The sequence below is a fragment of the Oncorhynchus mykiss genome, chromosome 5 (genome assembly GCF_013265735.2).
Source record: "Oncorhynchus mykiss isolate Arlee chromosome 5, USDA_OmykA_1.1, whole genome shotgun sequence".
NCBI lineage: Eukaryota > Metazoa > Chordata > Actinopteri > Salmoniformes > Salmonidae > Oncorhynchus > Oncorhynchus mykiss.
This window is the reverse complement of record NC_048569.1, coordinates 93,326,703-93,347,524: the sequence shown is the minus strand read 5'-3', so window position 1 is coordinate 93,347,524 and position 20,822 is coordinate 93,326,703. Positions and strand designations below refer to the sequence as shown.

The 20,822-nt window shown below is 46.4% G+C and overlaps 1 protein-coding gene across 6 annotated transcripts in view; it reads left to right on the top strand.

The window, feature by feature from the left end:
* LOC110524839 (rho guanine nucleotide exchange factor 18) overlaps nucleotides 1-20,822 on the top strand; it is a 111,878-nt gene that overhangs the window by 64,843 nt on the left and 26,213 nt on the right. For 5 of the 6 annotated variants that reach the window (XM_036978845.1, XM_036978843.1, XM_036978842.1 and 2 more), the window contains 8 exons: nucleotides 3,052-3,125; nucleotides 3,291-3,473; nucleotides 9,924-10,064; nucleotides 10,207-10,325; nucleotides 10,751-10,825; nucleotides 11,023-11,070; nucleotides 11,694-11,879; nucleotides 19,335-19,580. In XM_036978845.1, coding sequence (XP_036834740.1) covers nucleotides 3,052-3,125; nucleotides 3,291-3,473; nucleotides 9,924-10,064; nucleotides 10,207-10,325; nucleotides 10,751-10,825; nucleotides 11,023-11,070; nucleotides 11,694-11,879; nucleotides 19,335-19,580 — 1,072 coding nt within the window. The remainder of the gene's footprint in view (nucleotides 1-3,051; nucleotides 3,126-3,290; nucleotides 3,474-9,923; nucleotides 10,065-10,206; nucleotides 10,326-10,750; nucleotides 10,826-11,022; nucleotides 11,071-11,693; nucleotides 11,880-19,334; nucleotides 19,581-20,822) is intronic. The other variant, XM_036978844.1, reaches the window with a different exon arrangement.

Genomic DNA, 20,822 nt, shown 5'->3' with positions numbered 1-20,822 from the left:
ACCAACACCCATCTATTGTTGTGACTACCGGGACCTACCATTTAACCAACACCCATCTATTGTCGTGACTACCGGGACCTACCATTTAACCAACACCCATCTATTGTTGTGACTACTGGGACCTACCATTTGGTTTTGAAGTACTGAAACCAAACCATATGATTGTAATGAAAAGTATTTTAATAAACAACATGAAAAGGTGACTGTAGGAAGTGCTTATCATTTCAAATAGGCCACATGTCATATTAAACAGCATATAAACACTGTAAATAGGTCAGGAGCCAGACAGGGAGTCTAAGAAGGAAAATGAATTATTTCAAGGCTATAGCCTACAAAGAAATACATTGTGAAGCATTTACGACAATAGGCTGGAAGGAACATAAAGTCCTCCGCATTTAAATAGCATTTTGTTGTATTAAATCATTACAGTCTATAAGTTATGCATATAGGCTTTGAGTTACTTAGAAGTAAATACAAATTAAGCTAAAAATGACTTTGAATTCATTTCTGGAAACGCGAGTTTGGGTAGTTTGTGGCTGCAGTCTCATGCGATGGTTTCTGGAGAATATCCTCTCCTCTCGCTTGCAGAGCCACTGGGGATGCTAAACACTGTTTTGGCCAGGCTGGGAAGAGATGCAGAGGAGTTCTTTTTTCTTCTAGAGGTAGACCTAACGGTTTTTAGGCCAAATAACCCAATCAAGGTCCTTGAACCTTTGAATATGCCAGGCCTATAGGACTGCCCAACCCTCTTCATGGAGAGATACTGTCCTTAGATACTGTCCAACTCTAATTTAGCATATCTGATTTAAGTTAGTTCAGGTCTTGTTGAGCAGCTAATAAGTAGAATCAGCTGTGTTAAATGAGGGTTGGACTGAAAACCCACAGGACGGTAGATCTCCAGGAAGGTTGGACTGAACCCACAGGACGGTAGATCTCCAGGAAGGTTGGACTGAACCCACAGGACGGTAGATCTCCAGGAAGAGGGTTGGACTGAACCCACAGGACGGTAGATCTCCTGGAAGAGGGTTGGACTGAACCCACAGGACGGTAGATCTCCAGGAAGAAGGTTGGACTGAACCCACAGGGCAGTAGATCTCCAGGAAGAAGGTTGGACTGAAAACCCACAGGACGGTAGATCTCCTGGAAAGGGGTTGGACTGAAAACCCACAGGACGGTAGATCTCCTGGAAGAAGGTTGGACTGAACCCACAGGACGGTAGATCTCCTGGAAGAGGGTTGGACTGTGCCCACAGGACGGTAGATCTCCAGGAAGAAGGTTGGACTGAACCCACAGGGCAGTAGATCTCCAGGAAGAAGGTTGGACTGAACCCACAGGACGGTAGATCTCCTGGAAGAGGGTTGGACTGAACCCACAGGACGGTAGATCTCCAGGAAGAAGTTTGGACTGAACCCACAGGGCAGTAGATCTCCAGGAAGAGGGTTGGACTGAACCCACAGGACGGTAGATCTCCAGGAAGAAGTTTGGACTGAACCCACAGGACGGTAGATCTCCAGGAAGAAGTTTGGACTGAACCCACAGGACGGTAGATCTCCAGGAAGAAGTTTGGACTGAACCCACAGGGCAGTAGATCTCCAGGAAGAGGGTTGGACTGAACCCACAGGGCAGTAGATCTCCAGGAAGAAGGTTGGACTGAACCCACAGGACGGTAGATCTCCAGGAAGAAGTTTGGACTGAACCCACAGGGCAGTAGATCTCCAGGAAGAAGTTTGGACTGAACCCACAGGGCAGTAGATCTCCAGGAAGAGGGTTGGACTGAACCCACAGGGCAGTAGATCTCCAGGAAGAAGGTTGGACTGAACCCACAGGACGGTAGATCTCCAGGAAGAAGTTTGGACTGAACCCACAGGGCAGTAGATCTCCAGGAAGAAGTTTGGACTGAACCCACAGGGCAGTAGATCTCCAGGAAGAGGGTTGGACTGAACCCACAGGGCAGTAGATCTCCAGGAAGAGGGTTGGACTGAACCCACAGGGCAGTAGATCTCCAGGAAGAGGGTTGGACTGAACCCACAGGGCAGTAGATCTCCAGGAAGAGGGTTGGACTGAACCCACAGGGCAGTAGATCTCCAGGAAGAGGGTTGGACTGCCCTGATAGAACCAAAATTGAATGAAACGTTTAATGTGTGCTTGGGGAGGGGCTTGGTGTGCGTGGGGAGGGGCTTGGCGTGCGTGGGGAGGGGCTTGGCGTGCGTGGGGAGGGGCTTGGCGTGCGTGGGGAGGGGCTTGGCGTGGGGAGGGGAGGGGCTTGGCGTGTGTGGGGAGGGGAGGGGCTTGGCGTGAGAGAGTAAATGGGAAGGTGTACAGTCACAGCAGAAGAGAAAAGTCCAGAGGAAGCGGACATAAACGCTCTTACTTTTTTCGGCCGTACGCCTCCTCTTGGCCGTACGTACGCCTCCTCTCGGCCGTACAGCTCGTTTACAGGTATTGCTGCAGCACTGAGGACCCATTTTGTGTATGCTGTGTTTCACTCCAGGGCCCGTATCCACAAAGCCCCTCAAAGTAGGAGTGCCGATCTAAGATCTGTCCATTTATCTTACTTACTAAGATCGTAAAATCAACTGATCCTAGATCAGCACTCATACTCTGAAATGCTTTTGTGAGTACGTGGCCCAGCTCATTAAAACACATTACTCTGCCTGACCTGTGTCGTTTTAATGTCCACATTTCGTTCTCATTTTTCATTTTCCATGACCTTCTACAGACCCGGTTACAGACTCAACAACTCTGGCAGTGTTTGTCTTGTGTAAAGGACTTTTCTAATTAATGGAGGTCTGGGTCTCCCTCTCCCAGCACCACCACACAGCCTGTCAACTACGGTTGTTAAGCACGGCGCCACACTATCTTTCACTCCAGCTGAACATATTGTAGAACATCAGGTGGTTTAATACTGCTCCTCAATGGGACTAAGTAGTTAAAAAGAGAACCTCGATACACAGTTGGGTCCCCAGTACTGGAGTTGAAACTCTGCTTTGTATCTAAACCCAAGGCTTCGAGTCCTAGCTAACTCGCCTCTCTCTCTGTTTCTCTCGATAGTTGTCCACACACTGAGGAGAGACTTTTCAGTGAGCAGGAGGAGGCTCGAGCCGCCAGATTCAACGAGTTCCAAGGTAACTTACAGGACCAATGGCCTCGTCTTTGTAATAGTGTCATGTTGATGCTTAGACCACTAGGTGGTGGTCATGCTCCAGTCAACATTCACCTTTAATGTTTCTGTTCCTGGCATTTCATGTAATGAACTGTTAATTCTTTCTGTCCCCGTTCTCCTCTCCCAGAGCGTCTGAGACAGAAGGACTCTCAGATTGTGACGTTGCTGACAGAGAAGCTGCAGCTGTTTTCAGACATGTGTCTGGTGTCTGGTCACGAGGATACGAGCTTTCGCTCCCGCCTAATGCTGCGAGGTGACGCCTCAGACCTCCACCAGGGGGAGACACTGCTCAAGGGGACCATCACTGATGGTACAACACACACACATACGCACTTACACAAACACAAGGTACCACACACACTTACACAAACACAAGGTAACACACACACTTACACAAACACAAGGTAACACACACACTTACACAAACACAAGGTAACACACTCACTTACACAAACACAAGGTAACACACACACTTACACAAACACAAGGTAACACACACACACACACACATTGTCATATGTTATTGAAAGGAAAAACATGTGATTTGAACGAAAGTATTTGAGTAAACAACATGTAAAGGAAGCTCTCATTTCAAATAGGCTGTGTGTCATATTAAACAGGTCGCGCGTCTTTTCAGTTCGCTGCAGCTAGCGACTGGAACGAGCTGCAACAAACACTCAAACTAGACAGTTTTATCTCAGTCTCTTCATTCAAAGACTCAATCATGGACACTCTTACTGACAGTTGTGGCTGCTTTGGTGATGTATTGTTGTCTCTACCTTCTTGCCCTTTGTGCTGTTGTCTGTGCCCAATAATGTTTGTACCATGTTTTGTACTGCTACCATGTTGTGTTGCTACCATGTTGTTGTCATGTTGTGTTGCTACCCTGTTGTTGTCATGTTGTGTTGCTACCCTGTTGTTGTCATGTTGTGTTGCTACCGTGTTGCTACCATGTTGTTGTCATGTTGTGTTGCTACCATGTTGTTGTCATGTTGTGTTGTTGTCATGTTGTGTTGCTACCATGTTGTTGTCATGTTGTGTTGTCATGTTGTGTTGCTACCATGTTGTTGTCATGTTGTGTTGTCATGTTGTGTTGCTACCATGTTGTCATGTTGTGTTGCTACCATGTTGTGTTGTCATGTGTTGCTGCCTTGCTATGTTGTTGTCTTTAGGTCTCTCTTTATGTAGTGTTGTGTTGTCTCCCTTGTCGTGATGTGTGTTTTGTCCAATATATTTATATTATTTAGTCCCAGGCCCCTGTCCCCGCAGGAACCCGTTTTGCCTTTTGGTAGATAAGAATTTGTTCTTAACTGACTTTCCTCGTTAAATAAAGGTGAAATGAAAACATTAAATGCAGGAGTGGCTTCAGGACAAGTCTCTAAATGTCTCCCCAATACAGGTGTCCCAAGCTTGTAGCTTCATACCCAAGATGACTTGAGGCTGTAATCGCTGTCAAAGGTGCTTCAACAAAGTACTGAGTAAAGGGTCTGAATACTTGTGTAAATGTAATATTAATAAAAAATCTAATAAAACAAATTTAAAAAAGGAAAAACAAAAAAAAAAATATATATATATATATATATATATATATAATTAACAGTCTAAATAGGTCAGGTGCCAGACAGGGAGCTTAAGAAAGAAAATGTAATTATTTAGGCTGTATTATTTAACGGCTATAGCCTACAAATAAATAAATGGGGAAGCGAGTCACACTAGGCTGGGTGGGACATTTCACCTAAAATGACACCCTTATCTATCTGGCTGTAGCTCAGGACCTGAAGTAAGGATATGCATATTCCTGGTACCATTTGAAAGGAAACACTTTGAAGTTTGTGGAAATGTGAAATGAATGTAGGAGAATATAACACAATAGATCTGGTAATAGATAATATAAAGAGAAAAACATGCAGGTTTTCTATTTCTTTTGTTCCATCTTTGAAATGCAAGAGATGGGCCATTATATCACTTAGGAGTCTAGGTGCAATTTAAATGTTGGCCACCAGGTTGCAGCAGTGTATGTGTAACGTTTCAGACTGATCCAAGGAATACATTTTTATTTGTATTTATTTTTTTATCTATTGAACCTTTATTTAACTAGGTAAGTCAGTTAAGAACAACTTCTTATTTACAATGATGGCCTACCAGATGGCCTACCGAAAGGCCTCCTGCTGGGATTAAAAATCAATTCAATAAAAATATAGGACAAAACACACATGACGAGAGACAACACTACATAAAGAGAGACCTAAGACGACGACAACGGCATGGTAGCAACACAACATGACAACAACATGGTAGCAGCATAACATGACAACAACATGGTAGCAACACAACATGACAACAACATGGTAGCAGCATAACATGACAACAACATGGTAGCAGCATAACATGACGACAACATGGTAGCAACATAACATGACAACAACATGGTAGCAGCATAACATGACAACAACATGGTAGCAACATAACATGACAACATGGTAGCAACACAACATGACAACAACATGGTAGCAACATAACATGACAACATGGTAGCAACACAACATGACGACAACATGGTAGCAACATACCATGACGACAACATGGTAGCAACACAACATGACGACAACATGGTAGCAACATAACAACATGGTTGCAACATAACATGACAACAACATGGTAGCAACATAACATGACAACAACATGGTAGCAACATAACATGACAACAACATGGTAGCAGCATAACATGGTAACAGCACAAAACATGGTATAAACATTGTTGGGCACAGACAACAGCACAAAGGGCAAGAAGGTAGAGACAACAATACATCACTGTTCAAAATGTTGTATCAAGTCTGCCCAATCCCCTACGTCCACAGTTTCAGCCCCCCTCTGGCAGGCTATTCAGTAACTAAAGGATGTCTCCATGTTTCTTGGTCCGAGGCTTTGGGATAGTTAAAAGACTGTCTCTCCATGCCTCTTGGTCCTAGGCTTTGGGATAGTTAAAAGGCTGTCTCTCCATGCCTCTTGGTCTGAGGCTTTGGGATAGTTAAAAGGCTGTCTCTCCATGCCTCTTGGTCCTAGGCTTTGGGATAGTTAAAAGGCTGTCTCTCCATGCCTCTTGGTCTGAGGCTTTGGGATAGTTAAAAGGCTGTCTCTCCATGCCTCTTGGTCCGAGGCTTTGGGATAGTTAAAAGGCTGTCTCTCCATGCCTCTTGGTCCCAGGCTTTGGGATAGTTAGAAGGCTGTCTCTCCATGCCTCCTGGTCCGAGGCTTTGGGATAGTTAAAAGACTGCCTCTCCATGCCTCCTGGTCCCAGGCTTTGGGATAGTTAAAAGGCTGTCTCTCCATGTCTCTTGGTCCTGGGCTTTGGGATAGTTAAAAGGCTGCCTCTCCGTGCCTCCTGGTCCGAGGCTTTGGGATAGTTAGAAGGCTGTCTCTCCATGCCTCTTGGTCCGAGGCTTTGGGATAGTTAAGACTGTCTCTCCATGCCTCTTGGTCCGAGGCTTTGGGATAGTTAAAAGGCTGTCTCTCCATGTCTCTTGGTCCCAGGCTTTGGGATAGTTAAAAGGCTGCCTCTCCATGCCTCTTGGTCCCAGGCTTTGGGATAATTAAAAGGCTACCTCTCCATGCCTCCTGGTCCGAGGCTTTGGGATAGTTAGAAGGCTGTCTCTCCATGCCTCCTGGTCCGAGGCTTTGGGATAGTTAAAAGGCTGCCTCTCCATGCCTCCTGGTCCGAGGCTTTGGGGTAGTTAAAAGGCTGTCTCTCCATGCCTCCTGGTCCTAGGCTGTCTCTCCATGCCTCTTGGTCCCAGGCTTTGGGATAGTTAAAAGGCTGTCTCTCCATGCCTCTTGTTCCTAGGCTGTCTCTCCATGCCTCTTGGTCCCAGGCTTTGGGATAGTTAAAAGGCTGTCTCTCCATGCCTCCTGGTCCAAGGCTGTCTCTCCATGCCTCTTGTTCCTAGGCTGTCTCTCCATGCCTCTTGGTCCCAGGCTTTGGGATAGTTAAAAGGCTGTCTCTCCATGCCTCTTGGTCCCAGGCTTTGGGATAGTTAAAAGGCTGTCTCTCCATGCCTCTTGTTCCTAGGCTGTCTCTCCATGCCTCTTGGTCCCAGGCTGTCTCTCCATGCCTCTTGGTCTGAGGCTTTGGGATAGTTAAAAGGCTGTCTCTCCATGCCTCTTGTTCCTAGGCTGTCTCTCCATGCCTCTTGTTCCTAGGCTCTCTCCATGCCTCTTGGTCCCAGGCTGTCTCTCCATGCCTCTTGTTCCTAGGCTGTCTCTCCATGCCTCCTGGTCCTAGGATTTGGGATAGTTAGAAGGCTGTCTCTCCATGCCTCTTGGTCCTGGGCTTTGGGATAGTTAGAAGGCTGCTCTCTCCATGCCTCTTGGTCCGAGGCTTTGGGATCGGTAAAAGGCTGTCTCTCCATGCCTCTTGGTCCTGGGCTTTGGGATAGTTAAAATACTGTCTCTCCATGCCTCTTGGTCCGAGGCTTTGGGATCGGTAAAAGGCTGTCTCTCCATGCCTCTTGGTCCGAGGCTTTGGGATCGGTAAAAGGCTGTCTCTCCATGCCTCTTGGTCCTAGGCTTTGGGATAGTTAGAAGGCTGTCTCTCCATGCCTCCTGGTCCCAGGCTTTGGGATAGTTAAAAGGCTGTCTCTCCATGCCTCCTGGTCCCAGGCTTTGGGATAGTTAAAAGGCTGTCTCTCCATGCCTCCTGGTCCGAGGCTTTGGGATAGTTAAAAGGCTGTCTCTCCATGCCTCTTGTTCCTAGGCTGTCTCTCCATGCCTCTTGTTCCTAGGCTGTCTCTCCATGCCTCTTGGTCCCAGGCTGTCTCTCCATGCCTCTTGGTCTGAGGCTTTGGGATAGTTAAAAGGCTGTCTCTCCATGCCTCTTGTTCCTAGGCTGTCTCTCCATGCCTCCTGGTCCTAGGATTTGGGATAGTTAGAAGGCTGTCTCTCCATGCCTCTTGGTCCTGGGCTTTGGGATAGTTAGAAGGCTGCTCTCTCCATGCCTCTTGGTCCGAGGCTTTGGGATCGGTAAAAGGCTGTCTCTCCATGCCTCTTGGTCCTGGGCTTTGGGATAGTTAAAATACTGTCTCTCCATGCCTCTTGGTCCGAGGCTTTGGGATCGGTAAAAGGCTGTCTCTCCATGCCTCTTGGTCCGAGGCTTTGGGATCGGTAAAAGGCTGTCTCTCCATGCCTCTTGGTCCTAGGCTTTGGGATAGTTAGAAGGCTGTCTCTCCATGCCTCCTGGTCCCAGGCTTTGGGATAGTTAAAAGGCTGTCTCTCCATGCCTCCTGGTCCCAGGCTTTGGGATAGTTAAAAGGCTGTCTCTCCATGCCTCCTGGTCCGAGGCTTTGGGATAGTTAAAAGGCTGTCTCTCCATGCCTCCTGGTCCGAGGCTTTTGGATAGTTAAAATGATGTCTCTCCATGCCTCCTGGTCCCAGGCTTTGGGATAGTTAAAGGCTGCCTCTCCATGCCTCCTGGTCCGAGGCTTTGGGATAGTTAGAAGGCTGTCTCTCCATGCCTCTTGGTCCTAGGCTTTGGGATAGTTAGAAGGCCAGAGGACCTGAAGGACCTACTGGGTACATAACATAAAAGCATGTCTGACATGTATTGTGGTGCACAATCATGGATTGATTTAAAAACCAATAGAAGAATATTAAAATGTATTGTAAAACTCACAGGCAGTCAGTGTTTTAAACCAGTGTAATATGTGCTCTCCGTCTGGTCTTGGTCTGTATCTGTGCTGCAGCATTCTGTATGTTTTGCAGCTGATGGCTTTCATGGGTAGACCAGACAGGAGAGCGTTACAGTAGTCAAGCCTGCTTGTAATAGAAGCATGGATGAGTCTCTCTGTATCAGCCTGAGAGAGAAATGGCCACACCGTGGCAATGTTCCTCAGGTGGTAAAAGCTATTTTGGTCACATTCCTAATGTGTGATTTGAAATTTAGTTCGGAATCTAAAATAAGGCCTAGGTTTGTTTTTTTTACCTGGTCTTATCTTTATTTCCCATGAATTAAAATGTGCTGCCAGATTCTCTCTCTGTACTTTGACTCCAGCAATAAGAAACTTTTTTTTATTTTTTTATTCAGCTGGATGAAGTTGTGAGCCATTTAAATATTTAAATCACTTAATGCAGTTTTTATTTATCCGTGGAGATAACGTTTACTGTGTCACCAGATGATTTTAAGTTGTGTATCGTCTCTGTGACGGTGAAAATCAATGCGTTGCTTTCTAATAATAACAGTGCCAAGGGTTTATATATCTAAAAAAATATATATATATATATATATATATATATATATATATATATATATATAACTGAACAGTACCTCGATTAGTTTAATCAGGTGTGTTAGATCTGTTACCACAGGAGGGTCGGCTCCTCGCTGCACCCATCTGTTACCACAGGAGGGTCGGCTCCTCCCTACACCCGTCTATTACCACAGGAGGGTCGGCTCCTCCCTGCACCCGTCTGTTACCACAGGAGGGTCGGCTCCTCGCTGCACCCATCTATTACTACAGGAGGGTCGGCTCCTCCCTACACCCGTCTGTTACCACAGGAGGGTCGGCTCCTCCCTGCACCCGTCTGTTACCACAGGAGGGTCGGCTCCTCGCTGCACCCATCTGTTACCACAGGAGGGTCGACTCCTTGCTGCACCCATCTGTTACTACAGGAGGGTCGGCTCCTCGCAAATCTTGTCCTATCATAAAAACAGCCTTGAAACATTGTTAATCTCTCTCTCTCTCCTCTCCCCCCGCCTCCCCCTCCACAGTGGAGAGTCTTCAGAACCTGTTGCTGTCTGGTGTGAGAGAGCCAGCTTCACGTCTAGAGGAGGGTTCAGGATCCGGGGCTCTGCCCAGGAGAGCAGACACCTTCGGGGGCTATGACAGCAGGCCCATCATCCTCAACAAGAGTGAGTCCACTCCGTCTGCCTGTTCTGAGCCCCGTATCCACAAAGCATCTTAGAGTACGAATGCTGATCTAAACTCTGTCCATAGAATCATGTATTATGATCTAAAAGGTGTTTGACTCTGTGTTTGTGTGCGTGTTAAAAGGCATTGTGAAGAAGAAGAACCACAGTGGAGGGGACAGGGCCAGAGACGAGACCCAGAAAGGCTGCTCTGACCCCCAGCTTACGAAGATCCAGGCTAGTCAGACCTTGGAGCAGCCACAGGTGGGTCAAATATACAAACACACACCCTACACAACAGTGTGTAATTGTGTATGTAATGGGGTGTGTGTGTGTAATGGGGTTGTGTGTGTGTAATGGGGTTGTGTGTGTGTAATGGGGTTGTGTGTGTCTAATGGGGTTGTGTGTGTGTGTAATGGGGTTGTGTGTGTGTGTAATGGGGTTTGTGTGTGTGTGTAATGGGTTTGTGTGTGTGTGTAATGGGGTTTTGTGTGTGTAATGGGGTGTGGGTGTGTAATGGTGTGTGTAATGGGGGATATGTATGTGTGTGTGTGTGTGATGGGGGGGTGGGTGTGTTATGGGGGGTATATGTGTAATGGGGGTTGTGTGTGTGTGTGTGTGTGTGTGTGTGTGTGTGTGTGTGTGTGTGTGTAATGGTGGGCGTGGTGTGTATAATGTGTGATGTACAGGCTGATGATGATGAGGAAGAGGCCTCTCCAGCCACCTGGAGCCCCATCTGGTCTAACACCTTCCCTGAGGCTGAGGTAGGAGATGTGCTCATTTCAGTTGGTATTTTAACCTCTGTTAAGCTTCTTCAATCCTTATGCGTTATTATGGCCTCTATAAGGTGTGCCCAGAGTGTCCAAACCATCGGTATAAAACAGTCGTGTATCTATGGCGCTAACCTACAGTTGTCTGTTGACCTGCTCTTTCCTAACGTTCCTGTTTCTGCCTCAACTAGTTCTTTGACCGGGTGCTGATGCTGTCCCAGAGACTCTACAGCCTGCAGGTAAACACTCACGTTTTCCTAGGTACCCTCTCAACATACTCCACATGACATGTAGCTCTCCTCCTGTCCAGTCCTGTCCTGTCTGTGTGTGTGACTGGGCCATGAACAGTCAACAGGACTGCAGTCTTCTTACCAGGGCTAGACCCCAAATACTAGTCTGTTTGCATGTGAACAAAACATTTTAAAATTACATCACATGGAGACTGCTAGACTCACCTTTTGATTGGTTATGGTCTGTGACCACAAGCCTTATCCTTTCAAAAGGTTGACCCACATCTCTCCTCCCTTCCCCTCCCGTGCCCCCCTCCCTTCGCCCCTCCCTCCCTCCCCCTCCCGTGCTCCCCTCCCTTCCTGTCTCCCCTCCCTCCCGTGCTCCCCTCCCGTGCTCCCCTCCCGTGCTCCCCTCCCGTGCTCCCTGTCTCCCCTCCCGTGCTCCCCTCCCGTGCTCCCTGTCTCCCCTCCCGTGCTCCCCTCCCGTGCTCCCTGTCTCCCCTCCCGTGCTCCCCTCCCTTCCTGTCTCCCCTCCCGTGCTCCCCTCCCTTCCTGTCTCCCCTCCCGTGCTCCCCTCCCTTCCTGTCTCCCCTCCCGTGCTCCCCTCCCATCCCATGCTCCCCTCCCTTCAGGCCATCATCGCCAAGCAGGACAGCCACATCGAGCTACAACGCGCCTCCCTCACCGAGCGCGCCTCCTTCCCTGGCCGTCACCGCGGCAACGTTCTCCTGGAGCAGGAGAAACAGAGGACGCTGGCCCTGCAGAGGGAGGAGCTGGCCAGCTTCCACAAGCTGCAGTCACAGCACCGTCAGGAGCAGGTGGGACTCAGTGGAAATGGTCCTTCATGTGATTTATCCTAGCCTTCCCGGGTTGTCTTCATTCCAACTCCGCGTGCAGGTGATTAAACTTCACAATGCTCGGAGAAAGGCACCACGTTAGTATGAGCATCATGATTCATTCTGCACAAACAAAAAGCTGTGCCCCCCCCCAAGCCTCTTTCTCAATGCTAAGGACCCAGAGCACGTTCTGCGCATGTTATTTTACACACACAATGTTTTCTATGTAGCTGCCCCCCCCCCCCCCTCCACGTTTCTCTCTCTACTCCCCCCCCCTCCCTCCACGTTTCTCTCTCTACCCCCCCCCTCCCTCCACGTTTCTCTCTCTACTCCCCCCCCCTCCCTCCACGTTTCTCTCTCTACCCCCCCCCCTCCCTCCACGTTTCTCTCTCTACTCCCCCCCCTCCCTCCACGTTTCTCTCTACTCCCCCCCCTCCCTCCACGTTTCTCTCTCTACTCCCCCCCTCCCTCCACGTTTCTCTCTCTACTCCCCCCCCTCCCTCCACGTTTCTCTCTCTACTCCCCCCTCCCTCTACGTTTCTCTCTCTACTCCCCCCTCCCTCCACGTTTCTCTCTCTACTCCCCCCCTCCCTCCACGTTTCTCTCTCTACTCCCCCCCTCCCTCCACGTTTCTCTCTCTACTCCCCCCCTCCCTCCACGTTTCTCTCTCTACTCCCCCCCTCCCTCCACGTTTCTCTCTCTACTCCCCCCCTCCCTCCACGTTTCTCTCTCTACTCCCCCCCTCCCTCCACGTTTCTCTCTCTACTCCCCCCCTCCCTCCACGTTTCTCTCTCTACTCCCCCCCTCCCTCCACGTTTCTCTCTCTACTCCCCCCCTCCCTCCACGTTTCTCTCTCTACTCCCCCCCTCCCTCCACGTTTCTCTCTCTACTCCCCCCCTCCCTCCACGTTTCTCTCTCTACTCCCCCCCTCCCTCCACGTTTCTCTCTCTACTCCCCCCCTCCCTCCACGTTTCTCTCTCTACTCCCCCCCCTCCCTCCACGTTTCTCTCTCTACTCCCCCCCCTCCCTCCACGTTTCTCTCTCTACTCCCCCCCCTCCCTCCACGTTTCTCTCTCTACTCCCCCCCCTCCCTCCACGTTTCTCTCTCTACTCCCCCCCCTCCCTCCACGTTTCTCTCTCTACTCCCCCCCTCCCTCCACGTTTCTCTCTCTACTCCCCCCTCCCTCCACGTTTCTCTCTTTACTCCCCCCCCCCCCCCCCCCCCCCTCCACATTAACAATGATGATTACATCTCTAATTAGACTGGCTGTCTGCCTCCTGCTATAGTCAACGTTTACAATGAGGATTACATCTCTAATTAGACTGGCTGTCTGCCTCCTGCTATAGTCAACGTTTACAATGATGATCACATCTCTAATTAGACTGGCTGTCTGCCTCCTGCTATAGTCAACGTTTACAATGATGATCACATCTCTAATTAGACTGGCTGTCTGCCTCCTGCTATAGTCAACATTTACAATGAGGATTACATCTCTAATTAGACTGGCTGTCTGCCTCCTGCTATAGCCAATGTTTACAATGATGATCACATCTCTAATTAGACTGGCTGTCTGCCTCCTGCTATAGTCAACATTTACAATGAGGATTACATCTCTAATTAGACTGGCTGTCTGCCTCCTGCTATAGTCAACATTTACAATGATGATTACATCTCTAATTAGACTGGCTGTCTGCCTCCTGCTATAGTCAACGTTTACAATGATGATCACATCTCTAATTAGACTGGCTGTCTGCCTCCTGCTATAGTCAACGTTTACAATGATGATTACATCTCTAATTAGACTGGCTGTCTGCCTCCTGCTATAGTCAACGTTTACAATGATGATCACATCTCTAATTAGACTGGCTGTCTGCCTCCTGCTATAGCCAACGTTTACAATGAGGATTACATCTCTAATTAGACTGTCTGTCTGCCTCCTGCTATAGCCAATGTTTACAATGATGATCACATCTCTAATTAGACTGGCTGTCTGCCTCCTGCTATAGTCAACGTTTACAATGATGATCACATCTCTAATTAGACTGGCTGTCTGCCTCCTGCTATAGTCAACGTTTACAATGATGATTACATCTCTAATTAGACTGGCTGTCTGCCTCCTGCTATAGTCAACGTTTACAATGAGGATTACATCTCTAATTAGACTGGCTGTCTGCCTCTTGCTATAGTCAACGTTTACAATGATGATCACATCTCTAATTAGACTGGCTGTCTGCCTCCTGCTATAGTCAACATTTACAATGAGGATTACATCTCTAATTAGACTGGCTGTCTGCCTCTTGCTATAGTCAACGTTTACAATGATGATCACATCTCTAATTAGACTGGCTGTCTGCCTCCTGCTATAGCCAACGTTTACAGTGATGATCACATCTCTAATTAGACTGGCTGTCTGCCTCCTGCTATAGCCAACGTTTACAATGAGGATTACATCTCTAATTAGACTGGCTGTCTGCCTCCTGCTATAGCCAATGTTTACAATGATGATCACATCTCTAATTAGACTGGCTGTCTGCCTCCTGCTATAGTCAACGTTTACAATGATGATCACATCTCTAATTAGACTGGCTGTCTGCCTCCTGCTATAGCCAACGTTTACAGTGATGATCACATCTCTAATTAGACTGGCTGTCTGCCTCCTGCTATAGCCAACGTTTACAATGAGGATTACATCTCTAATTAGACTGTCTGTCTGCCTCCTGCTATAGCCAATGTTTACAATGATGATCACATCTCTAATTAGACTGGCTGTCTGCCTCCTGCTATAGTCAACGTTTACAATGATGATCACATCTCTAATTAGACTGGCTATCTGCCTCCTGCTATAGCCAACGTTTAGAGTGATGACTACATCTGTAATACAGCTGTTTGCCTCTTGCTTGTGTTTGATATGCTGTCTAGATAGCTGCATGGAACTCCCCACTTGAATTTAGCATTGGGGCAAAATAAAATGTTTTAACCAATCACAGGTTGCTATTTCCCCCGTCAATAGAGAGCCATAATAATGGTGTGTTTTGGTAGGCACGATCTATAGTAGTTTGAGCATGTCTACCATGTATTTTGTGTACAACATTCATGGGCGATCGAGTAGAGGGAGGAAGCGTCAGGGGAGCCGCCAGCAGCAGCGGAACACAGAGGTCGGTTGTGGCATAGAAGACCTAGTTCAATTGCAGTTGGTCCAGAACAGAGCAGCACGTAGCTCTACACAGAGGGTGAATGGCGTACCCTTTACAGACAGACTTTACTGTATTTTGCTTGTTTAAAATATAAAAAAAGATCTGTCAGTGTTCTCTTTTAGAACCCAATTCAGAATCCCCATTTTTAGCACATTCTTGCTGGGATGAGCCTTTGGTTATATCTCCCATGTCGGGCAAGTTGAGGAGTAAAACATGGATTTGGTGTTTTTGCAGTTTTATTAGGATCAAATCAAATCAAAAGTTTATTTGTCACGTGCGCCGAATACAACAGGTGTAGTAGACCTTACAGTGAAATGCTGAATACAACAGGTGTAGTAGACCTTACAGTGAAATGCTGAATACAACAGGTGTAGTAGACCTTACAGTGAAATGCTGAATACAACAGGTGTAGGTAGACCTTACAGTGAAATGCTGAATACAACAGGTGTAGGTAGACCTCACAGTGAAATGCTGAATACAACAGGTGTAGTAGACCTGACAGTGAAATGCTGAATACAACAGGTGTAGTAGACCTTACAGTGAAATGCTGAATACAACAGGTGTAGTAGACCTTACAGTGAAATGCTGAATACAACAGGTGTAGTAGACCTTACAGTGAAATGCTGAATACAACAGGTGTAGGTAGACCTTACAGTGAAATGCTGAATACAACAGGTGTAGTAGACCTCACAGTGAAATGCTGAATACAACAGGTGTAGGTAGACCTTACAGTGAAATGCTGAATACAACAGGTGTAGTAGACCTTACAGTGAAATGCTGAATACAACAGGTGTAGTAGACCTTACAGTGAAATGCTGAATACAACAGGTGTAGTATACCTTACAGTGAAATGCTGAATACAACAGGTGTAGTAGACCTTACAGTGAAATGCTGAATACAACAGGTGTAGTAGACCTTACAGTGAAATGCTGAATACAACAGGTGTAGTAGACCTTACAGTGAAATGCTGAATACAACAGGTGTAGTAGACCTTACAGTGAAATGCTGAATACAACAGGTGTAGTAGACCTTACAGTGAAATGATGAATACAACAGGTGTAGTAGACCTTACAGTGAAATGCTGAATACAACAGGTGTAGTAGACCTTACAGTAAAATGCTGAATACAACAGGTGTAGTAGACCTTACAGTGAAATGCTGAATACAACAGGTGTAGTAGACCTTACAGTGAAATGATGAATACAACAGGTGTAGTAGACCTTACAGTGAAATGCTGAATACAACAGGTGTAGGTAGACCTTACAGTGAAATGCTGAATACAACAGGTGTAGTAGACCTTACAGTGAAATGCTGAATACAACAGGTGTAGTAGACCTTACAGTGAAATGCTGAATACAACAGGTGTAGGTAGACCTTACAGTGAAATGCTGAATACAACAGGTGTAGTAGACATTACAGTGAAATGCTGAATACAACAGGTGTAGTAGACCTCACAGTGAAATGCTGAATACAACAGGTGTAGTAGACCTCACAGTGAAATGCTGAATACAACAGGTGTAGTAGACCTCACAGTGAAATGCTTACTTACAGGCTCTAACCAATAGTGTTTAAAAAGGTGTTAGGTAAGTAAAGAAATAAAAACAACAGTAAATAACAGTAGCGAGGCTATATACAGTAGTGAGGCTATATACAGTAGTGAGGCTATATACAGTAGTGAGGCTATATACAGTAGAGAGGCTATATACAGTAGAGAGGCTATATACAGTAGAGAGGCTATATACAGTAGAGAGGCTATATACAGTAGAGAGGCTATATACAGTAGAGAGGCTATATACAGTAGAGAGGCTATATACAGTAGCGAGGCTATATACAGTAGAGAGGCTACATACAGACCCGGTTAGTCAGGCTGATTGAGGTAGTATGTACATGTAGATATGGTTAAAGGGACTATGCATATATGATAAACAGAGAGTAGCAGTAGTGTAAAAAGAGGGGTTGGTGGGACACAATGCAGATAGCCCGGGTTAGCCAATGTGCAGGAGCACTGGTTGGTCGGGCCAGCTACTCTTCCTGTAGTCCAACACAAAACATAACAGAACCTTAATACAGAACATCAATAGACAAGGACGGCTCAAGGACAGAACTACATGCATTTATGAGGGTGGATGTCTATTTTAATAAATCCAATCAATATACACCATAAGAAGGAGAGAGAACATAGAAAGTCATGTTTTGAGTTGATGTTATTGGTGTGTGCAGCCGATAGGTCAGATGGCTGAGCCAATGAAATCAATAGTTCAACTGACAAGAAACCTTTAGTCTGCCCTGATCAGTCACACACATATTTTATAGTATATAGTATAGTATATTTTTATAGTAGGCTGAGAATATAATGAAATATAACGGAATCATCAAATACAAATATTTCTTCCCACACAACTTGCGTCATGGCAACGTGTGGAACCGCTGTCGTTTAACAAATAAATGATGATGTTTTTAAACTGAGCCCAAGACGAGGCCATGCTTTTGATTTCCGTTTCATCTGTTTCCTACCTTCACTCTGCTTTGTTAGGGAGCAGTCGTAGGGTCTTTAAATTAAAGGGTGATTCATTGTGATGTGTGTGTTTCCTACCTTCACTCTGCTTTGTTAGGGAGCAGTCGTAGGGTCTTTAAATTAAAAGGTGATTCATCATGATGTGTGTGTTTCCTACCTTCACTCTGCTTTGTTAGGGAGCAGTCGTAGGGTCTTTAAATTAAAAGGTGATTCATCATGATGTGTGTGTTTCCTACCTTCACTCTGCTTTGTTAGGGAGCAGTCGTAGGGTCTTTAAATTAAAGGGTGATTCATCGTGATGTGTGTGTTTCCTACCTTCACTCTGCTTTGTTAGGGAGCAGTCGTAGGGTCTTTAAATTAAAGGGTGATTCATCGTGATGTGTGTGTTTCCTACCTTCACTCTGCTTTGTTAGGGAACAGTCGTAGGGTCTTTCAATTAAAAGGTGATTCATCGTGATGTGTCTGTTTCCTACCTTCACTCTGCTTTGTTAGGGAACAGTCGTAGGGTCTTTCAATTAAAAGGTGATTCATCGTGATGTGTCTGTTTCCTACCTTCACTCTGCTTTGTTAGGGAGCAGTCGTAGGGTCTTTAAATTAAAAGGTGATTCATCATGATGTGTGTGTTTCCTACCTTCACTCTGCTTTGTTAGGGAGCAGTCGTAGGGTCTTTAAATTAAAAGGTGATTCATCATGATGTGTGTGTTTCCTACCTTCACTCTGCTTTGTTAGGGAGCAGTCGTAGGGTCTTTCAATTAAAAGGTGATTCATCATGATGTGTGAGTCTCGTGTTCATATTTCACAACCTCCGCGGGATTTTGGAGTTGCCTTTTACGAGATTAAGCAAAATAGACCTACACTTGATTTAGGCTTCATTATCGCAAGCTAAATGCTTCTGTTCAGTAATAGATGAGTAAACGAATAGATGAGCTATACAGCAGGTTGCCTAGTGGTTAGAGCATTGAGCAGGTAGCCTAGTGGTTAGAGCTTTGAACAGGTAGCCTAGTGGTTAGAGCTCTGGGCATGTAGCCTAGTGGTTAGAGCGTTGGGCAGGTAGCCTAGTGGTTAGAGCTCTGGGCATGTAGCCTAGTGGTTAGAGCTCTGGGCATGTAGCCTTAAATTTACCAAATACACAGACAGAGATTCAGTTAAGCAAAATCACAATGGTTAATTTAAGACTAGTTTCAGGCTTTTGGTCAAGAGTAGGCCTAGGTTACTAAGCAATTACAAATCAAGAGCAAAATAATCCACTTGTTAAACTACAAAATATTTCTGGCGAAATGTTCTGATCAGTGCTGATAATTGAGCCACCTATTATGAGCAGCACTCACATCAACGTAGCATTTCCACAACCTAATTGTATTGTAGCCTAACCAATATCTAAACGGAGATTTTAGTGAAAAGAACATTTATTGATTTATTAAAGACGAGCCCCCTCCCCCACGCTTGTCTAAAAGCAGGGTGAAACGGTGCTGAAATAGGCTGGGCCTATTCCTTCAAATGGATTACAAGATCATCATTGGATCATTTGGGGACTTTTAGTAAACAATTTGATGTCTTTAAAAATATATATATATATATATATATACACACACACACACACATATGCAAAGAAATATTTAGCCACTGAACTTTTGGGTTCCCGAAAATCCTGAACCGCAGCCACTTCGAAGAACAACTGTATTATACCAGTCTGCATGAAGTAGAGATGAACCTTGTGTTTGTCCCCAGGCTCGCTGGGAGAGGGAGCGGGAGCGCCACCGGCTGCAGGCCGAGGTCACAGAAGGGATGCTGAGGCAGAGAGAGGACGACTGCAGGAGGCTGGAGGAGAAGCTGGCGGAAGAGAGGGAGGACCTGGAGAGACAGAGAGAGACGTACCAACAGGATCTGGAGAGACTGAGGGAGTCGACCCGCACAGTGGAGAAGGAGAAGGAACGCCTGGAGCAGCAGAGGAAGATCAAGAGGAAGACCATTGAGGTGGGGATGATGTCTCTCTCTCTGTCACACACACACACACACACATTACACTTACACCCGGTGTCCATTGGTATCGCTCTGCTATCCGTACCAGCACCAGTCGCATATGGCTAAAACACGACTTGCCCCAACCCAACACCTCATTGGTGGTTAACAACTAAAGCTTTGAAGTTATCTGGTGACCTACCAACCCATTTCACCAAGCCATGTCCCAGTATCAAGCCAAGACCCAAGAATGAGGGATTCCACTCGATGGCACAAACTCAAAGTAAAAATGGGCTATATCCTAAACTTGATTTTCTTTGATATTTTTGGTCTTCTTTTAAGGTTAGCATTGTGGCTAGGGTTAAGGTTAGTTTTAAAATCACATTTTTTTTAGACGATAAATTGTGGAAATAGGCAGTGTTTATGACTTTGTGGCTGTGGTAACTAGTACTTCAATTTTGAAGTAGTTCATTTTCTTCTTCGGGATTGGCTGATCCCTCCTGATGACCCGGTTGGACATGACTCCCAACAGGGTCACCAGGAGGGATCAGCCAATGGAAGTTGGACGCCCCACCCAGTTGACAACATTAAAATGGCGGAAGCCCTTAATGGCGCTGCCTGTGCTAACACTGCCTTTTGTCCACTACAGGCCTCTATCGTGTTCTGTTTGCCCCTCATATCCTTCCCCATCCAGCATAGCAAACACCTCTGCTGTGTTTCAGTGTTACCTATGCTCTGTCCCTATGCCAACAGGAGAACAGACACACGAATACTGAAGATACTCTCTCCCTCCCTTGTTCCCTCCCCTCCCTCCTTTGTTCCCTCCCTCCTTTGTTCCCTTCATCCTTTGTTCCCTTCATCCATCCTTCCTCCCCCCTTGTCTGTCTGGATTCCTATAACAGCCCACACACTTGCACACACACACACACCTGCCACTTCCCTTAGACTGTTTACTGATGGGCCGTGTGATAACCACAGCAGTAGCACAGTAATGGGGGAAACACACCCACATATCTGAATACAGTTCTAACTAGTCAACCAGGAAGCCACCTACACAGGGAAATATTCTCTTTCCTTCTCTCTTTCCATCTCTTTTTACTCTTCAACAAAAACTTGAATTGTGTGAGTTTGTTCAACTAGTGGAAGTCTATAGGAACAGCTAGCATGCCATTGAGCACAGAACAGTACTAGCATGCAGCTGACGTGAATTACCTGCTACATTACAGCCAAATATCATTAAATGTATCTGGTCTTTCA